The following is an 18,197-nucleotide window of genomic DNA, read 5'->3' on the forward strand; positions in this document are numbered from 1 at the left end:
TATAAACCTCAAGGCCAAGGCCCATGGACAAAGCAAGGAAAGCAGTGAGCATGATTTGGCGAAATCCATACTAGACTAAAAGGTCGGGGAAATGCCAGTTTCCGAGCTATGCCACGAAAGAAGATGGATATCCCCAGCAGGAAGGGATTATCCCCAGCACATAATATCATCCCCAACAAGTTGTGGAACACAGAGCAAGGAGGGAGAAAGGGAACACCATCCCAGCAGGAGTATCACAACCAACCACCATGTTTTAAACTAACAATTTTGTTTGATTTGAAACAGGTAAGGGAAATGCCATTGAGGCAGAAACGCATGCCACAAGGGATATTATCAAACTGGGGCAGAAAATTTTCCTTCCATTTAGAAAATTTTCTGGAAGTCAGGTACCCCCAGCTGATAACATTTTACCCCCAACAGGTAAGTAAATCAAGGGAGGTAGTCTTTGAAGGAAGAAGCTATGCAAAAACAAAACAAAACAAAAAAAGGAATATAAAAAAAAAAAAAAGAATAATAATAAAAATTTGGGGAAGGTAGAAAAGGAAAATTCATCCCAATCCCCAGCAAGTATTCGAGGTAAGACATTTTTAAGTCTTAAAGATATTTTGGGTTAATCCGCCCTCAAATAGGATCTGTTGGGTTCATCCGCCCTCAAATAGGATCTGTCGGGTTTATCCGCCCTCAAATAGGATCTGTCGGGTTCATCCGCCCTCAAATAGGATCTGTCGGGTTAATCCGCCCTCAAATAGGATATGTTGGGTTCATCCGCCCTCAAATAGGATATGTCGGGTTAATCCGCCCTCAAAATAGGATCTGTTGGGTTCATCCGCCCTCAAATAGGATCTGTCGGGTTCATCCGCCCTCAAATAGGATCTGTCGGGTTCATCCGCCCTCAAATAGGATCTGTCGGGTTAATCCGCCCTCAAATAGGATCTGTCGGGTTCATCCGCCCTCAAATAGGATCTGTCGGGTTCATCCGCCCTCAAATAGGATATGTTGGGTTCATCCGCCCTCAAATAGGATCTGTCGGGTTAATCCGCCCTCAAATAGGATCTGTTGGGTTCATCCGCCCTCAAATAGGATATGTTGGGTTAATCCGCCCTCAAATAGGATCTGTCGGGTTCATCCGCCCTCAAATAGGATATGTCGGGTTCATCCGCCCTCAAATAGGATCTGTTGGGTTCATCCGCCCTCAAATAGGATTTGTTGGGTTCATCCGCCCTCAAATAGGATATGTTGGGTTCATCCGCCCTCAAACAGGATATGTTGGGTTCATCCGCCCTCAAACAGGATATGTTGGGTTCATCCGCCCTCAAATAGGATATGTTGGTTTCAGTCTTTAAATTTCATGACAGGCGCCCACCTGAATAATGCGGGAATACATTTTTTGTCTTTTCATTGTTGTTCTAGGTCACCCACCAGTATAATGCGGGAATACATTTTTTGTCTTTTCATTTCTGTTCTAGGTCACCCACCAGTATAATGCGGGAATACATTTCTGTCTTTTCATTTCTGTTCTAGGTCACCCACCAGTATAATGCGGTCATATCATTTTTCATATCTTTACAACCAGGCGCCCACCTGTATAACGAGAGGAATACATTTCAGTTTTTTTTTACTTTCAAGTGTTGAAATTGGGAGCCCGCCCAGATAATAGAGGCATACATTCAGTCTTTTATTTTAAATGTTGAAATTGGGAGCCCGCCCAGATAACAGAGGCATACATTCAGTTTTTACTTTCAAGTGTTGAAATTGGGAGCCCGCCCATAATAACAGAGGAATACATTCAGTCTTTACTTTTAAGTGTTGAAATTGGGAGCCCGCCCAGATAATAGAGGCATACATTCAGTCTTTTTTACTTTTAAGTGTTGAAGTTGGGAGCCCGCCCATAATAACAGAGGAATACATTCAGTCTTTACTTTTAAAGTGTTGAAATTGGGAGCCCGCCCAGATAACAGAGGCATACATTCCACGTATTTACCCATAGGAGATGCATTTCCTCCTAAGTTCATTTCACCCATAGGAGACGCATTTCCTCCTAAGTTTCAGTTTCACCAATAGGAGACGCACTTCCTAAGTTTCAGTTTCACCAATAGGAGACGCACTTCCTAAGCAAGTTTCACCAATAGGAGACGCACTTCCTAAGCAAGTTTCACCAATAGGAGACGCACTTCCTAAACAAGTTTCACCAATAGGAGACGCACTTCCTAAGTTTATTTCGCCAATAGGAGACACACTTCCTAGTTTCAGTTTCACCAATAGGAGACGCACTTCCTAAGTTAATTCCACCGATAGGAGACGCACTTCCTAAGTTTATTTCACCAATAGGAGACGCACTTCCTAGGTTCAGTTTCACCAGTAGGAGACGCACTTCCTAAGCAAGTTTCACCAGTAGGAGACGCACTTCCTAAGCAAGTTTTATCAATAGGAGACACACTTCTTAAGTACAGTTTCACCAATAGGAGACGCACTTCCTAAAGTCCATTGTACCAATAGGAGACGCACTTCCTAAAAAGTTTCACAAGTAGGAGACGCACTTCCTAAAATGTTTCACCACAAGTAGGAGACGCACTTCCTAAAAAGTTTCACCAAGCAGGAGACGCACTTCCTAAAGTTCAGTTTCACTATAGGAGACGCACTTCCTAAAGTTCAGTTTCACCAGTAGGAGACGCACTTCCTAAGCTAAGTTTCACCAGTAGGAGACGCACTTCCTAAGCTAAGTTTTACCAATAGGAGACGCACTTCCTAGATCTATTGTACCAGTAGGAGACGCACTTCCTAAGAATAGTTCACCCGTAGGAGACGCACTTCCTAAGAATAGTTCACCCGTAGGAGACGCACTTCCTAAAATTCAGTTTTACCATAGGAGACGCACTTCCTAAGTTCAGTTTTACCATAGGAGACGCACTTCCTAAGTCCAGTTTCACCAATAGGAGACGCACTTCCTAAGCAAGTTTCACCAGTAGGAGACGCACTTCCTAAGATCAGTTTCACCATAGGAGACGCACTTCCTAAAGTTCAGTTTCACCAGTAGGAGACGCACTTCCTAAAGTTCAGTTTCACCAATAGGAGACGCACTTCCTAAGCGAGTTTCACCAGTAGGAGACGCACTTCCTAAGATCAGTTTCACCATAGGAGACGCACTTCCTAAAGTTCAGTTTCACCAGTAGGAGACGCACTTCCTAAAGTTCAGTTTCACCAGTAGGAGACGCACTTCCTAAGTTCAGCTTTACCATTAGGAGACGCACTTCCTAAGAACAAGTTTTACCAGTAGGAGATGCACTTCCTAGTTTGATTCATTTTAAGTCCGACCATAGGAGACACAATTCCTAGTCCAGTTTTTAAGTTTACCCGTAGGAGACGCACTTCCTAATCAAGATTTTATTCATAGGAGACGCACTTCCTAGTTCTAGTCACTGAAGTTTTCACCCTTAGGAGACGCACTTCCTAGTTTAGCTCATTCCGATTTAACCATAGAAGACACACTTTCTAGTTTGAGTCATTGAGGTTTTTATTTTAGCAGACACATTTGCTAGCAAGAGTTTTGGTTTTACTCCTAGGAGATGCACATCCTAGCCTAGTCTTTAGTTTACTCTCATCATTGCATCAGTAGTGTAAGTGAGTTACAATTTTGCTAACGACTCACAAACCTTCCCAGTACAAACTGGGTTAGGAAATTTTGTTTGTTTTGTTTGTTTTGATTGTCAGGGACCCGCCTGTAAAACGGAGAAAACATTTTTCAAAATCAAACAGTGACCCACTGGAGAACAGAAGGATTACAACAAAAATCCCCAGCACGCAATCCAAGATAGAAGCAACAAGAATCTCGCCCCAAGAATGCGAGTCAACAGTCTGAGAGGGTCAACAAAAGCTAGTCACAAAAACAAAAAGAAAAAAAAAAAAAAAAGAGAAAAATGAATGAATCCGAAGCACGGATGTGGATAACAGATGTGATCTGCTCAAGAACTAGCGCCTACAACTAGCAAGTATCAAGGTTCAAGTCCAAAAGTCTGTATGAAGCACCATTCAAGACTCAAGACCAAGTTTCAGAAGACTTAAGAGATAGGAATCCTTGTAACTAGTAGCTGATAGGCTTAGTTAGTCTTTTTCAGTTTTCATTTTTGTTGTAATGACAGGACCGCGGACCGGAACCTCAACGGAACGGCACCTCGATCGGCTCTTCACCTCGGTACACTTCACTATCTCTCTCATTTCCGAACTACACGTGGCCTGATTCCTGTATAACCAAGGATATGTAGGCAGCTCGGATACCAGGGCTCGGTCACATTCCCTCCCTTTCCTCAAGTGTAGTCCGTCCAAGTAATGGTCGGGTCAAAAACACGTCTAGTCGTTCTTTGTCGGAAAACTCTTCGTGTTTCCAGTCAAAGAGGGGCAGCTGTAAGCACGTGATTTTTGACCCTCCCCGGGAATTTTTACGTTCTTAAGCTTAAATATCTAATTTAGGACTAGTATAGCTATTTTAACCTTTTACTTTATTTCGTTGCAAAAAGAAAATTTCAAAAAAAATACATATATAAATTTTAGTTTATGTATTTCTCATAAACTTGAAAAATACAAAAATTGCACTTTATTTTTATACCTTATATAATTTCGAAAAAATACAAAAATAATAATTCTATTAAAGTTTTATAGGCATTTTTAACTTTGAAAAAATACAAAAATATTACCTCATATTTTATCTTAATATTTAAAAACGAAAATTACAAAAAATAGTTTTATTAATATTTTGTAGCTATTTTAAACCTTGAAAAATATTTAAAAAGATATAGTTTTGTTTAAATACTAGTCTTATTTTTGGTAGTTATTTTGCTTACATAGGACTAGTTAAGCAACGTGTTTCTATTTCTCGGGTCCGGGCAAAAGAATAATATTCGGGTTCAAACTACCCGGTTTTAGGCCTAATTTTCGGACCTAGCCCATAATAAACCGTGTCCAGGACACGTGGGGAACCCCACCACGCGTGGGGGACATATGCCTCGAACCCCACCACGCGTGGGGCTCATTTTTCTGGGCAGAGACTATACAAATACACGGACAAAACTTTGAAAAGGGGGACTTTTTGATTTTGGTCAGGAAAAAAGAAAAAACGGAAAAAATTCCTTTTGCTCACTGTTCATCTTCTTCTTCACAAAGAAGAAGAAGAGAAAACCCTACTGGACACCACCACCCCGTCACTTCCCCCTCGCCGGAACACCACCATTAAACCCCCCCCCCCCCCCCCCCCCCGTCACCTCCACGCCATAACCATCACCCCAACCAGTCGGACCTCCCTTCCCCAACGCCTCAACACCACTGCCCACACCCCCTACTGTCCGAACGACCAAAAAACCAGCTGCGACATTCACTCCTTCGCGCCCGTCGACCATCGTTCGCCATCGTCTTCCTCATCTCGCAACCAGTCCGTCGACCACTGCTCAAACGATCATACTCCACCGTCGTCGTCGCTGCCCCCGACCCACTGTCCGAACGCCATAACAACCAACAAAAACAACCTCCATCACGAACCAGTCGCACCTCCGTCAACCACCATTGCCATCCGCCACGAGCTCCAGCTCCACCCAAACCAGTCCGGCAAGTAGCATCGTCAAAACGTCAGTAGCCCTCCACTCCCTCACGTCCAAAACCAGTCGCGACACTCCCTCACGCCGGAACAACCATCGCTGCTGTTCCGTTCAGCTCCCCCACGCCCAAATGACCGCCTGGAAAAGTCGGTTGTAGCCATGACTCATTGTTAGTCCGTTCGGGTTCGAGTTTCCGGCACGAGCTATTCCGTCCGAGCTTTGATAACCTTTTCTATGGTTTCCCGGTCGAGGTTATCCGTAGAGGTCGCTGTAGGGGTTCGGTCCATGGCTCTATGCGTTTCTGTTTATTCAGGTTAGTAAGCCTCGATGTATTGGATTAAAGAAATTTTACGTTCAATGTTTGAAGTTGCAATATATCAATTGATATGATAATTTTCTGCTTATGTTTCATCGTATGCATTTTAGTTCATTTTTTGTGTTATGTTATTATTGTTTACTTGATGTCATTTGATTTAGTTGTATTAGTAATCCTAAGACACAGTTTGACGTTGATTCGCTCGTCCCTTCATTGTCTTAGTTTATTTGGACAAAATTAGTATTAGTACCTGTTGTTACTACGCCCGAAACACTCATTCGCTTAACTTCTTTTATCAAATCTTGACAAGTTACGAGATTGTAGTTGTAAAGAAGCCGTAAGGTTTAGTATTGTTAAAGGCGTAAAAATGGTATTTTTTTTTAAAAAAAAATAAAAAAAAAATATAAAATAAAAAAAATAATAGTAATAATAAATAATAAAATGAGACGAGCCTCGCTGAATAAAAGGGACAAATTGCGGGGCCCTCACAAAATATATGTATTAAATACTTAGATTCCGGGATGGGCCGTTTAACAAATTTCACGGCCCTCCCCAAAAATAATAATGCGCTAGTTGCTTTAGGCGCGCCTTTAATAATGTTATCTCCCTAAACTCGGGTGCACATTTATGTGACCCAAGTCCAAATCTCAACGGAGTCGAAATATGTCTCTAGTCACGGGCGCATTGATTGTGGCGTGGCCCGAGATGCATTTCCATGACGTTGCAAATTCCTTTTAAAAATAAGAATGAGATGAGCCTCGCCGAATAAAAATACAAATTGCGGGGCCCTCAGTAAATACTTGTTTTAAATTACTTAGAATTCAGGAGGGCCGCTTAGTGAATTTCGTGGCCTTCCCAAAATAATAACGCGATAGTCTCTTTAGGCGCGTGTTTAATAATTTACTTTCTTAAGCTCGGGTGTGCATTTCATGCGACCCAAATCCAAATCTCAAAACATCAAATAAAATGCGTTCCGGATTGTGGGTGCATTTCATGTGACGCAGTCCAAAGACGTGTTTTAAGCGATGTTCACATTCTTGTAAAAATAACAATAATAAAGCGGTAAAAAGTTAAAATTGGCACATTGGTTCATATTGTATTTAAAATCAGATAATCAAGCCAAATATAACAGTTGAGCGACCGTGCTAGAACCACGGAACTCGGGAATGCCTAACACCTTCTCCCGGGTTAACAGAATTCCTTATCCAGATTTCTGGTACGCAGACTATAATATGGAGTCATTCTTTTCCTCGATTCGGGATTAAAATTGGTGACTTGGGACACCCTAAATCTCCCAAGTGGCGACTCTGAAATAATTAAATAAATCCCGTTTCGATTGTCCTTTAATTGGAAAAACTCCCCTGCGCCCCGCGGGCGCGGAAAAAGGAGGTGTGACAGTTCCCAAAATCATTAATTGGAGGTGACTGACGGTCGGCTATTTGGCTTCCCCAATACGCTTAAATGACTTCTATAAATAGATCAACGCCACAATTGTGCAAACTTTATTCTCACATCAAACTCTCATTAGCCCTTTCAACTTTTCTGAGTTCTCCCTTCTCTTCTATTTGCCCTTACTTCATTATCAACCTTCTCTATTTTCTTGAATTTCTGCATCATAATGGCTAAGACATCTAAATATGTTCCCCAAAAAGAAAAAGCCTCCTCCTCATAACGGCCGACCAAAAGTAAAACAGTGGTGCCACCTCGTATCGAGGAATGCATTCCCCCGCCGTTGAAACAACATCCGATTTCAAGATCGAAAAACCTGTGTCGACACCAGGCTAATGTGAGCCCATGTCTCGATACGTCGATTTAATAACCGAGGACGAGCTTGAGCAGGTATAAAAGGACTACAACTGGGAGAACAAAGACGTAGTAATCCCTTCTCCCGAGGAGGACATCACCACATATAAAGCGGGGTACTTAAGTGTGTATACTTACCCATTAATGTTGGGCCCCGCAAATCTAGCTCTAGGTCCCATAGATCCAATTATTCTTGATTTTTGCCAACGATACCAAGTGACGCTTGGCCAGATCTACCCTTCATTCTAGCAAATCGTTCATTTGATTAGATTCTTTTTGAGTTAGGTCGAGAGGATTTCACCCTCGATCATCTGATCAGACTGTACAGTCCTCGACTTTAGCGAGGTGGCTTGATGAAACCGCAATGTCGATCCTCGAAATCTCTCTTCTCTAGTATCGATGAGGACAAAGACCGAGGGTGGATGAGCCGGTTTGTCCGAGTCAGGACCTCCGACCTGATTCCTACTGAGAGGATGTCGTTCCCCGAGGAGTGGAACATGAAATGTAAGTACATGTTTATCGATGATCACTTTATACCCGGCTTCCCTTTTTCTCTCCTGATTTTATCTTTTTCTCGACCAAACCTCTTTCCGATGGTGCAGTTATTGCTTGGTTTCCTGGTACGGTTCCAGACCTCAAAGGCTGGGTCCAAAAACTGGCCTCTACTTCCTCATGCTCGGAGTGCTGCTGGCGTGACCTGGCCAAGGGCCGATGGGAGGCTAAAAACCATGGTGAGTTCTTTTGTCTGTTTACTTATGTTTCTCAGCGAAATGCTTACTTTGTTTATATGTAGGCGTCAGAGACGCCATTGCTATGCAGCCGCCCCCGGACGACGAAGAAGAGATCCCAAAGTCTCCCAAAGAAAAAAAGAGAAAGAGGGGATCTCATGTAACTACCTCGAAGCCGAAGAAGAACACGGAGGGTGAGACCGAGGGGCCCGACCTTCAAGATCTCATGTAACTACATCGGCTTTCCAAGACGAGGTGCCTTTTTGCTGCCCGATGGCTTGGGGACTTTGTTCGAACTCCACTCGGAGATTTCTTCGGTTCTAGGATGAACCGCATCTGCCGCCATCGGTTCGGCAGACTTCGAAGCACCAGTGCTTCCTCTCTTACGAGCTACCAACATGCAGTCGTTTTCTTCTTCTTCTTCTTGGTCCCAAAGTCGTTTGGAGGGTGAGACCGAGGGTCCCGACCCCGAGCCCCTTCAAATAGAAGAGAATGCCCCGAGTGGATCACTTGGGGTAATCAATGTGGATGACTCGTCGCCTGGTCCCGAGTTCTCCGAGGGGCAAATTCGAGATGCTCGGAACATGAGAAATCCTGAATATGGGGGCAAGCCACGAAGGGCATGACATCTTTCGAGAATGCCTTATAGGGATTGAAGATGGCCCTGGCCCAGATGCTTCCTTCATTTTCGACGAGGCCCGTCGGCTCTTCAAACAAGTGAGTTTTCTATCCTTTAAAATCATGCCTGCTCTTTGTCCTTGTTGTTCTGAGTCTAACTTTTCCCCTTTTTGTGAAGGTTGTGACGCTCCATAAAAAGGCATTCTCCAGTCTCGAGCTGAGCTTGCTCGATGTGAGGTCGAGCTTGAGAAGATCTCGGAAGAAATAGACGGTTTTAAAACCCTCTATGTCAAGAAAGAGGAGGAGATCAGTGCTCTTCGAGCCGATCTGGCAAAGGCTTGCCAAGAATGAACCAAACTTACCGAAAAGGTAATATTCCCTCTAAAGCTTTGTTATGGATTTGCCCGATCAGTCTTCTAACACTTTTCCTTTGAAGTTTCAACAAAAGGGGGAGCTGGTGGAGCAGCTTCGAGAGGATCTCAAGATGAAGGAGGCCGAGACCCTGGGGTGGAGGCAAGGCATGGACAGTCTTGCCTCTGAGAAAGAGACTTTTTGGGAGCAACTGGCTTCACTCGAACGTCAGTTTCAAAGTGTGAAGGAGGAGAGCCTGGCTCGAGGCCGCGAAATCGAGGAGCTTAGAGCCAAGTCCGTTGCTGAGCTGGCCAAGGCCAAATCTGACGCTGAGGCAATTATATCTTCATACCGAGCCGACACTGAAGCGGCTAATGCTCAGGAAAAGGAGATCTCTTATGCGGCCGAAGTTAAGTTATCAAGTGCACTTAACCACGCCAGGCGACAGTCCTAAAGGGAAACCCTCAAGGAGATACATGCTCGCAGCTTCGATCTTTTAGCTGATATTGAAAGGGCGAAGACTTTGGAAGAAGAGACTACAGTTTTGCTTTCTAATGAGGATGATTCAGTCAGTGGCTCCGAGAGTAGAGAAGACGAGGATGAATTCCCCGGGGGTGAGGCTCTCGAAGATGCGGCTCCTGAAGATGCAGCTGCTGAAGATGTGGCCCCGAAGTAGGTTTAGGTTTCCTTATTTTGTTTTTGTGTTTTTTGTGCAAGGACCCTTTGTGTAAATATCTTTTGTAATCATCTCTTGGAAATACAAAAGGATCTCTTTGTCTCATTTTTGACTTGTGTTGAATTTCACTTTGTCTTTATTTATGGAAAATTTAATTGTATAACCCAAATGATCAGTCCGAGTACTGGTTTGGATTCAGAACATAATGAACCCTTAGGTTTTTTACTGATCGACATAATGCCTCTTGAGGTCTTAAGTAATTCTCGAGCGTAAATCAACTGATGTGAGCTCATAACAATGGAACTCTTGGGTTCGAATCGAGTGAGAACGAGGCCTCATACTCTTCATGTTTTAGTCCTTAAGCTCTTTTTAAGTTGGCCCTTAGACTCTTATATATCGGCCCTTAGGCTTTTACATATCGGCCCTTAGGCTCTTTAATTTGACCCTTAGGCTCTTATATATCGGCCTTTAAGCTCTTTAAGTTGGGCCAATTCGGCCTCTAGAGTGGCTATGTAGTTTTTTCCCTCTTTTCGGCTAAAAGACTTAGTGAAAAGTTAGTTATGCCTTAGCATGTGTTTTTCGTACCCATTAGGTTTTTCAAAGGTTCGATGCATCAGAACTTTATTAGTAATTTATTTGTGTAAACATAATCGAATACCTTTTGAGGTTTTTTCGAAGGCTGATGTTATCGAAGCCTTTAAATTATTCGAGAGCTGAATTTATCGAAGCCCTTTATATTTTTTTTTTGCCGAGGGTAGCCTGATTTAACCATTTTTTTCAAAGTGTTTGAAGGCCTTTAATTTATAGCGAACGTTGGACGTCTCCGAGCCGCATTGTTTAGGTTGTAGCCTTTTTACAAGACCGTTGTCTTTAATATAGCCGTAGCCTTCAGGTATGTCACTTGGACTTATTTCCGTCTCCGAGTATATTGGCCTTGGCCTTTGTTTCGAGGGGATGCCTCTTTGAGGTCTTATGAGTCCGAGTTTTTGATGGCTCAGATATGTTGACTGTCGATTACAGTCCACGAGTATTCGGGGGTGCATTTGCGTTTTAGCTCTTGAGCCGCTTCCCGTAGGATTATAAGTGTAGAGCTTGTATAATAGTAAGCTTCTTTGAGACAAAGTGTTTTTGATATAAATAGAATGCTTCTTCAAATAATTGATACATGCGTGCATGTTTTGCCGTTGGGGCTCGACTATTCTATATGGACCCGGTTCATCTGACCGTTTGGCCCATTACAAAGTTCTCCTATTGAGGCCCTCTTAGGCGTGAAGTATTTTCCTTGAAAATATAACCTCCGAGGGTGATGCCCCCCAGTATTCGAGGTTGATTGAAAAGAAGCCTTGGATACTGTTGAGTTCTCCTTAGGTAGCATATTGTTGTTGCCTCGTTAAAAACCTTACCGGAAAAACCCGTTTGGGACAAAATCTGATCTAAGGTAAAAAGAGTGCAATGCATGCTTTAAAACCTAAGGCCTTCGTGTAATAGGGTGTCTTCTATAGCTTTGATCGAAAATCTGCAATGAGTTAGTTTTAAACTCAAATGGACAAAAAGGATAAAGCCATACCTTAGCAGTAGTATCGTTTGAGTAATGATACGTTCCAATTGTTTGGTAGTTGTTCACCTTCCGTCGTGCTAAGTTTGTCAGATCCTTTGCCGACAACTCTGAGGACTCAGTACGGTCCTTCCCAATTCGGACCCAGCTTCCCTTCATTTGGGTCTCGATTATTGAGGGTAATTTTCCGTAGAACTAAGTCCCCAATTCCAAAGTGTCTAAGGTTGGTCCCTATATTGTAGTATCTTTAGATCCTTTTCTTTTGCGCGGCCATTCGAACAAGTGTTGCTTCTTGTTTTTCATCTAATAGCTCAAGGCTATCATTCATGGCCTCGTGATTTGACTCTTCCGATGCATATCGAAACCTAGCGTTGGGCTCTCCTACTTCGACAGGGATGAGGTCCTCAAAGCCATAAACTAAAGAGAACGGAGTAGCCCCCATGCTAGACTTTGATGTTGTTCGATATGCCCATTGGACATCGGGTAGAACTTCTCTCAATTTTCCCTTCGCATCGTTCAACCTCTTCTTTAGGTTTTGAATTATGGTTTTGTTTGTGGATTCGGCCTGTCCATTTCCAGTTGGATGGTATGGTGTAGATAAAGTACTCTTTATTTTGTGTGCCTCGAGGAACTCCATCACCTTACTGCCGATGATTGTTTTCCATTATCACATACAATCTCGGCAGGTATCCTGAACCGGCATATGATGTGGTCCCAAATGAAGTCAATAACTTCTTTTTCTCTGACCTTCTTGAAGGCATGTGCTTCTACCCACTTAGAAAAATAATTAGTCATAAACAAAATAAATTTAGCTTTACTTGGGGCCGTTGGTAGAGCGCCGACTATATCTATTCCCCATTTCATGAAAGGCCATGTGGATAGGACCGAATGGAGTTGTTCTCCGGGTTGATGGATCATCCATGCAAATCGTTGACACTTATCACATTTTTTGACAAATTTCTTAGTATCTTTTTCCATGTTATCCCAGTAGTAACCTGCTCTGATAATTTTGCGAACCAAAGACTCAGTGCTGGAGTGATTCCCACAAGTGCCTTCGTGGATTTCTCGAAGAACATAATCGGTGTCCCCCGACCCCAAACATACTATTAATGGCCAATCGAACGTTCTTCTGTATAATGTTCCATCTTCATCTAGGGCGAACCTAGCAACTTTGGTTCGTAGAGCCCTCGATTCTTTGTGATCCGATGAGAGCTTTCCATTTTTCAAATAGTCGATGCACTTATTCCTCCAGTCCCAAGTCAAATTTATCTCAGCATGACCCTCTTCAACCACAGACCTCCATAACTGGACGACAGTCCCCAGGACAATATCATCCTTTTCAACCGAGGATCCCAAATTGGCAAGTACATCGGCTTCACTATTTTTCTCTCGAGGCACATGATCGAGGGTCCATTCCTTGAAGTGATGCAATGTTACCTGTAGTTTATCTAAGTATATTTGCATTCTATTCTCTCAAACTTCGAAGCTTTTGTTTACTTGGTTCACCACCAGCAGAGAATCGCACTTGGCTTCGAAACTTCTGCTCGTAAGCTTTTAGCTAGTTCGAGACCTACAATCAAGGCCTTATACTAGGCCTCATTGTTAGTCAATCTAGAAGTTTTGATATATTGCCTAATGGTATCACCCGTGAGTGGTTTTAAGATAATGCCAAGCCTGGACTCTTTTACATTCGAGGCACCATCCGTGAAAAGGGTCCATACCCTCGATGATGTACCCGAACTCAACAGGAGTTCTTTTTCCACTTCGGGCACGAGGGTCAGCGTAAAATCGGCCACGAAGTTAGCTAAGATTTGAGACTTGATGGCCATTCGGAGTTGATATTCGATATCTTACCCGCTAAGCTCGACGACCCATTTGTCCAATCGGCCCGATAGCTCGGGCTTATGCAAAAAATTTCGAAGGGGTAAGTGGTTAATACACATATATGATGGCATTAAAAATATGGATTTAGCTTTCTAGATGTGCTTATCAATGCAAGTGCTAATTTTTCTAAGTGAGGGTACCTAGTCTTAGCATCTCCTAGAGTTTGGCTTACTTAATAAACAGGGAATTACATACCTTGTTCTTCTCGAATCAGTACCCCACTTATCGCTATTTCGGATACTGCCAAATATAGGTAAAGTTTTTCATCTACCTTCGGGGTGTGAATCAAAGGCGGGCTCGATAAATATCTCTTCAATTCTTCTAAGGCTTGTTGGCATTCCAGAGTCCATGCGAAATCCTTTTTCTCTTTTAACAAGGAAAAAAACTGGTGACTCTGATCCGACGACCTCTAAATGAATCGACCAAAGTAGTTATTCGCCCTATTAGCCTTTGCACGGCCTTCACACTATCCACGATCGTGATATCCTCGATAACCTTGGTCTTATCAAGTTTGATTTCGATACCCCGATTTGACACCATGAAGCCAAGGAACTTACCCGAGCCAACTCCGAAGGCACATTTCTCCGAGTTAAGCTTTATGTTGTATTGCCTCAAAATTTTGAATGTTTCCTGCAAATGAACTAAATGGTCCTCTACGTGCAGGGACTTCACCAATATATCATCAATATAAACTTCTATTATTTTGCCTATTTGTTCTTCGAACATTTTGTTAACTAAGCATTGGTATATAGCTCCTGCATTTTTTAGCCCGAAGGGCATTAGGTTGTAACAATAAGTTCCAAACTTAGTAATAAATGAAATCTTTTCCTGGCCCTCCGGGTTCATCTGAAGCTGATTGTACTCGGAGTAGGCATCGAGAAAAGTTAGGGTCTCGTGGCCAGCCGTGGCATCGATCATGCGATCGATGTTAGGCAAATGGAAAGAATCTTTTGAGCATGCTTTGTTCAAGTCCTTATAATCTACGCACATTCTAAGTTTGTTTCCTTTCTTAGGAACTACAACTACGTTAGCTAACCACTCGGGGGACTTTACATCCCGAATAGATCCTATTTTAAGAAGTTTGGTTACCTCATCTTTTATGAAAGCATGCTTTACCTCGGACTGAGGCATCCTTTTTTGCTTCACCGGTTTGAACCTAGGATCGGTGATGAGCCGATGCGTGGTGATTTCCAGTGGAATCCCTGTCTTATCTAAATGGGACCAAGCAAAGTAATCCATATTATCAATAAGAAATTGAATGAGTTTTTTCTGAGTTTGGGGGTCAATCCCATTCCCAGGTATACCTTTCTCTCGGGCATGTATTCGATCAAAATGACCTGCTCCAGCTCCTCGATAGTTGATTTGGTTGCATCGGATTCTTCGGTAACGATGAAGGTTCGAGGAGTAAGGAAATCCTCGTCTTCGTCTTTGATTACCTCTTGCTCCGACTCCATCGAGGCTGGAGGCGGTGATTGCTATTTGGCCGCCTGCTTACTTTTGGTGCTCGATTTCTTCGAGGTCAAAGGCTCTGGTATCGGCACCACTTACTCGATTGCAAACATCTCTTTTGCAGCATGTTGCTCTCCGTAGACTAATTTCACTCCTTCCTCTGTTAGGAATTTCATCATCTGGTGAAGAGTTGAAGGCACTGCCCTCATGTTGTGTATCCATGGTCTCCCGAGGAGTGCGTTATACCTCATATCACCTTTGATGACATGGAATCTAGTGTCTTGTATGGTCCCGACTACGTTTACTGGCAAGATAATATCTCTCTTTGCTATTTCGCTTGCCATGTTGAATCCATTTAAGACCTGGGATGCAGGTACAATATGATCTTGTAGGCCGAGTTGTTCCACGACCCTCGATCTGATTATGTTTGCTGAGCTATCTGGATCCACTAAAACACGTTTAACTTGAATTTTATTTAAAAGTATAGAGATTACCATGGCGTCGTTGTGAGGCTGAGATATGCCTTCTGCTTCTTCGTCACAGAATGATAAGACGTCTTCAATCACATAGTTCCGAGTCCATTTTTCTTTGGTGATCGATACTTTGGTGCGTTTGAATACAGGTCGTTGAGGGACATCAACTCCGCCAATGATCATGTGGATTACATGTTGTGGTTCTTCTTGCTCATTTTTCCTCGCGTCTCTCTCCCTGAAGTGATTCTTAGCCCGATCACTTAGGAATTCTCGAAGGTGGCCCTTGTTGAACAACCGAGCCACTTCTTCCCTTAGCTACCTGCAATCTTCTGTTCTATGACCATGTGTGCCATGACACATGCACATTAGGTTCGGGTTTCTTTGAGAAGGATCGGTCTGTATAGGCTTGGGACACTTAGTGTATTTGATTCTCCCAATAGCTGAGATAATCCCCGACACATCTATGCTGAAGTTGGACTCTGATAATCGAGGTGCCTCGGATGGGTCGGTATGCTTATCGAACCCGCTTTTACTCATGAGTCCCCGAGAACTTTGGCCTCGATCGTTTTGATGAGCATTATGACCTGGACCATTGTTTCTCTGATCGATGTATGGCTGATACCATTCTTGGTTGAATCTCGATTCCTGGTCTGTGTCCCTCGGGGGCTTGGCTGCGAATATATTGGGATGAACCGAACCCGAGGGGGATCCCAACTAGTCATCCTCGACCCTGATTTTTGATTGGTAACGATTGTGCATATCTGACCATGTCACAACTGGATATTCGATTAAGTTCTGCTTTAACTATTGAGATGCAACCGAACTCACTCGTTCAAGCCCTGTATAAAGGCCTATACTGCCCAGTCATCGGAGACCAGCGGCAATTCCATTCTTTCCATCTAAAACCTGGACACGAACTCCCTTAACATCTCGTCGTTCCTTTATTTTATTTTGAAGACGTCCGATTTTCTCATGGCCACCTTTATAACCCCGGCGTGTGCTTTCACGAAGGCATATGCTCGCATAGCAAACGAGTCAATAGAGTTAGGAGCTAAATTGTGATACTAGATTATAGCTCCTTTCGACAACGTTTCTCCAAACTTTTTTAACAAGACGATTCGATATCATCACCATTCAAATCATTTCCTTTGATTCCGTAAGTCTATGAAGTAGTATGCTCGGTAGGGTCGGTTGTTCCATTATACTTGGGTATATCGGGCATGCAAAATTTTTTGGGAATGGGCATTGGAGCCGCACTATGAGGGAATAGTTTTTGTATGAATTTTTTGGCGTCTAATCCTTTCAAAACTGGAGGTGCTCTCGATATTTGGTCAACACGGTAGTTATAAGGTTCCACCTTTTTGTCATTGTCTTCAATTTTCTTTTCTCCGGACTCGATCCTCTTAGTGAGCTCTTCGGGCATTCTCATAATTGTGGGGTCAGTCCCCGAGCCGCATCTGGCCTTTCTAACGCCGGTTCAGTACGTCGAGAGTATACTGGTTCGGTTGTATTCAGAGCCTTATTCTGACTCTGAAGTTGAGCAATGGCGACTTGCTGAGCTTGCAGCATCTCAAATAACACTTGGAGGCTGATTCCCCCCGTCACACCTCCTTTTTACCTACACCCGCAAGGGCATAAGGGAGTTTTTCCAATTAAAGGACAATCGAAAACGGGATTTATTATTAAAGATTTAGAGTCGCCACTTGGGAGATTTATGGTGTCCCAAGTCACCGGTTGAATCCCGAATCGAGGTAAAGATTAACTCTGTATTACAGTCCGCGAACCAGAAATCTGAGTAAGGAATTCTGTTAATTCGGGAGAAAGTGTTAGGAATTCCCGAGTTCCGTGGTTCTAGCACAGTCGCTCAACTGTTATATTTGGCTTAAATTATCTGATTTTAACAATTATGAACCTATGTGCAAATTTTAACCTTAACCACTTTTATTCATTTTTAAAGAAAATTGCAACGTCATTAAAACAAGTCTTGAACCACGTCACATAAATGCACCCGTGGTTTTTGGACATACTTTAACATCGTTGGGATTTTGATTTGGGTCATATAAATGCGCACCCGAGTTTAGGGAGGTAATGTAAATTCGCTAAACGGCCCGTCCCGAAATTTAAGTATTTTAATATATACAATTATCGAGAGCCCCGCAATTTATGTGTTTTGTTTAGCGAGGCTCATCCCTTTTTATTATTTTAAAGTGCAAACCTAGAGCAATCTATAGTTTTTTACTTAATTTGTCTCTAAAATAAAAGAAAGGCCCTAATTAATTTGTTACTGGACTGATGCAAACTAAGTAATATTTTTGCACCAACATCCAACCATTGGGCTCCGATGTGAGCCCAACAGAGGGAATTTAAAACCAGATATACACCATAAAATCGGCCAAAACAGACCTTGGCCCAGGCCTAAATGAGAAAGGGGCCAAAACTGGCCTGGGTCGTGCATCAATTATCCTGAGGCCCAAACGTTTAGGGACTATCCTGTTAAGCCTTGTCTTTTACACTAAATGGAATTTCAATTTAATTAAGAACACAAATCTGATGAATCTACTACTAAAATTAACTAACCAGCAAAATAAATTCAATGCAATATTAAACATGAGTTGGAAAGCAACTGATTTCAGATTTCATGACCCACGTAAACTGCCTATGATCACAATTTCAAACATGGTGCATACTAGTTCAAATTTCAAATTCCCTACTATGACTCATTTTTATTAAAATGCTGACTCATGAACTTTGATTAAACACTA

General features: G+C 42.7%; 1 protein-coding gene across 1 annotated transcript; it reads right to left on the minus strand.

The window, feature by feature from the left end:
• Window positions 1-15,057: 15,057 nt before the first annotated feature.
• LOC138890450 (uncharacterized) lies at window positions 15,058-15,618 on the minus strand. The gene has a single exon (XM_070173834.1). It carries the CDS (start codon window positions 15,616-15,618, stop codon window positions 15,058-15,060), a length of 561 nt encoding a protein of 186 aa, XP_070029935.1.
• Window positions 15,619-18,197: the final 2,579 nt, after the last annotated feature.

The sequence above is a fragment of the Nicotiana sylvestris genome, chromosome 4 (genome assembly GCF_000393655.2).
Source record: "Nicotiana sylvestris chromosome 4, ASM39365v2, whole genome shotgun sequence".
Taxonomy (NCBI): domain Eukaryota; kingdom Viridiplantae; phylum Streptophyta; class Magnoliopsida; order Solanales; family Solanaceae; genus Nicotiana; species Nicotiana sylvestris.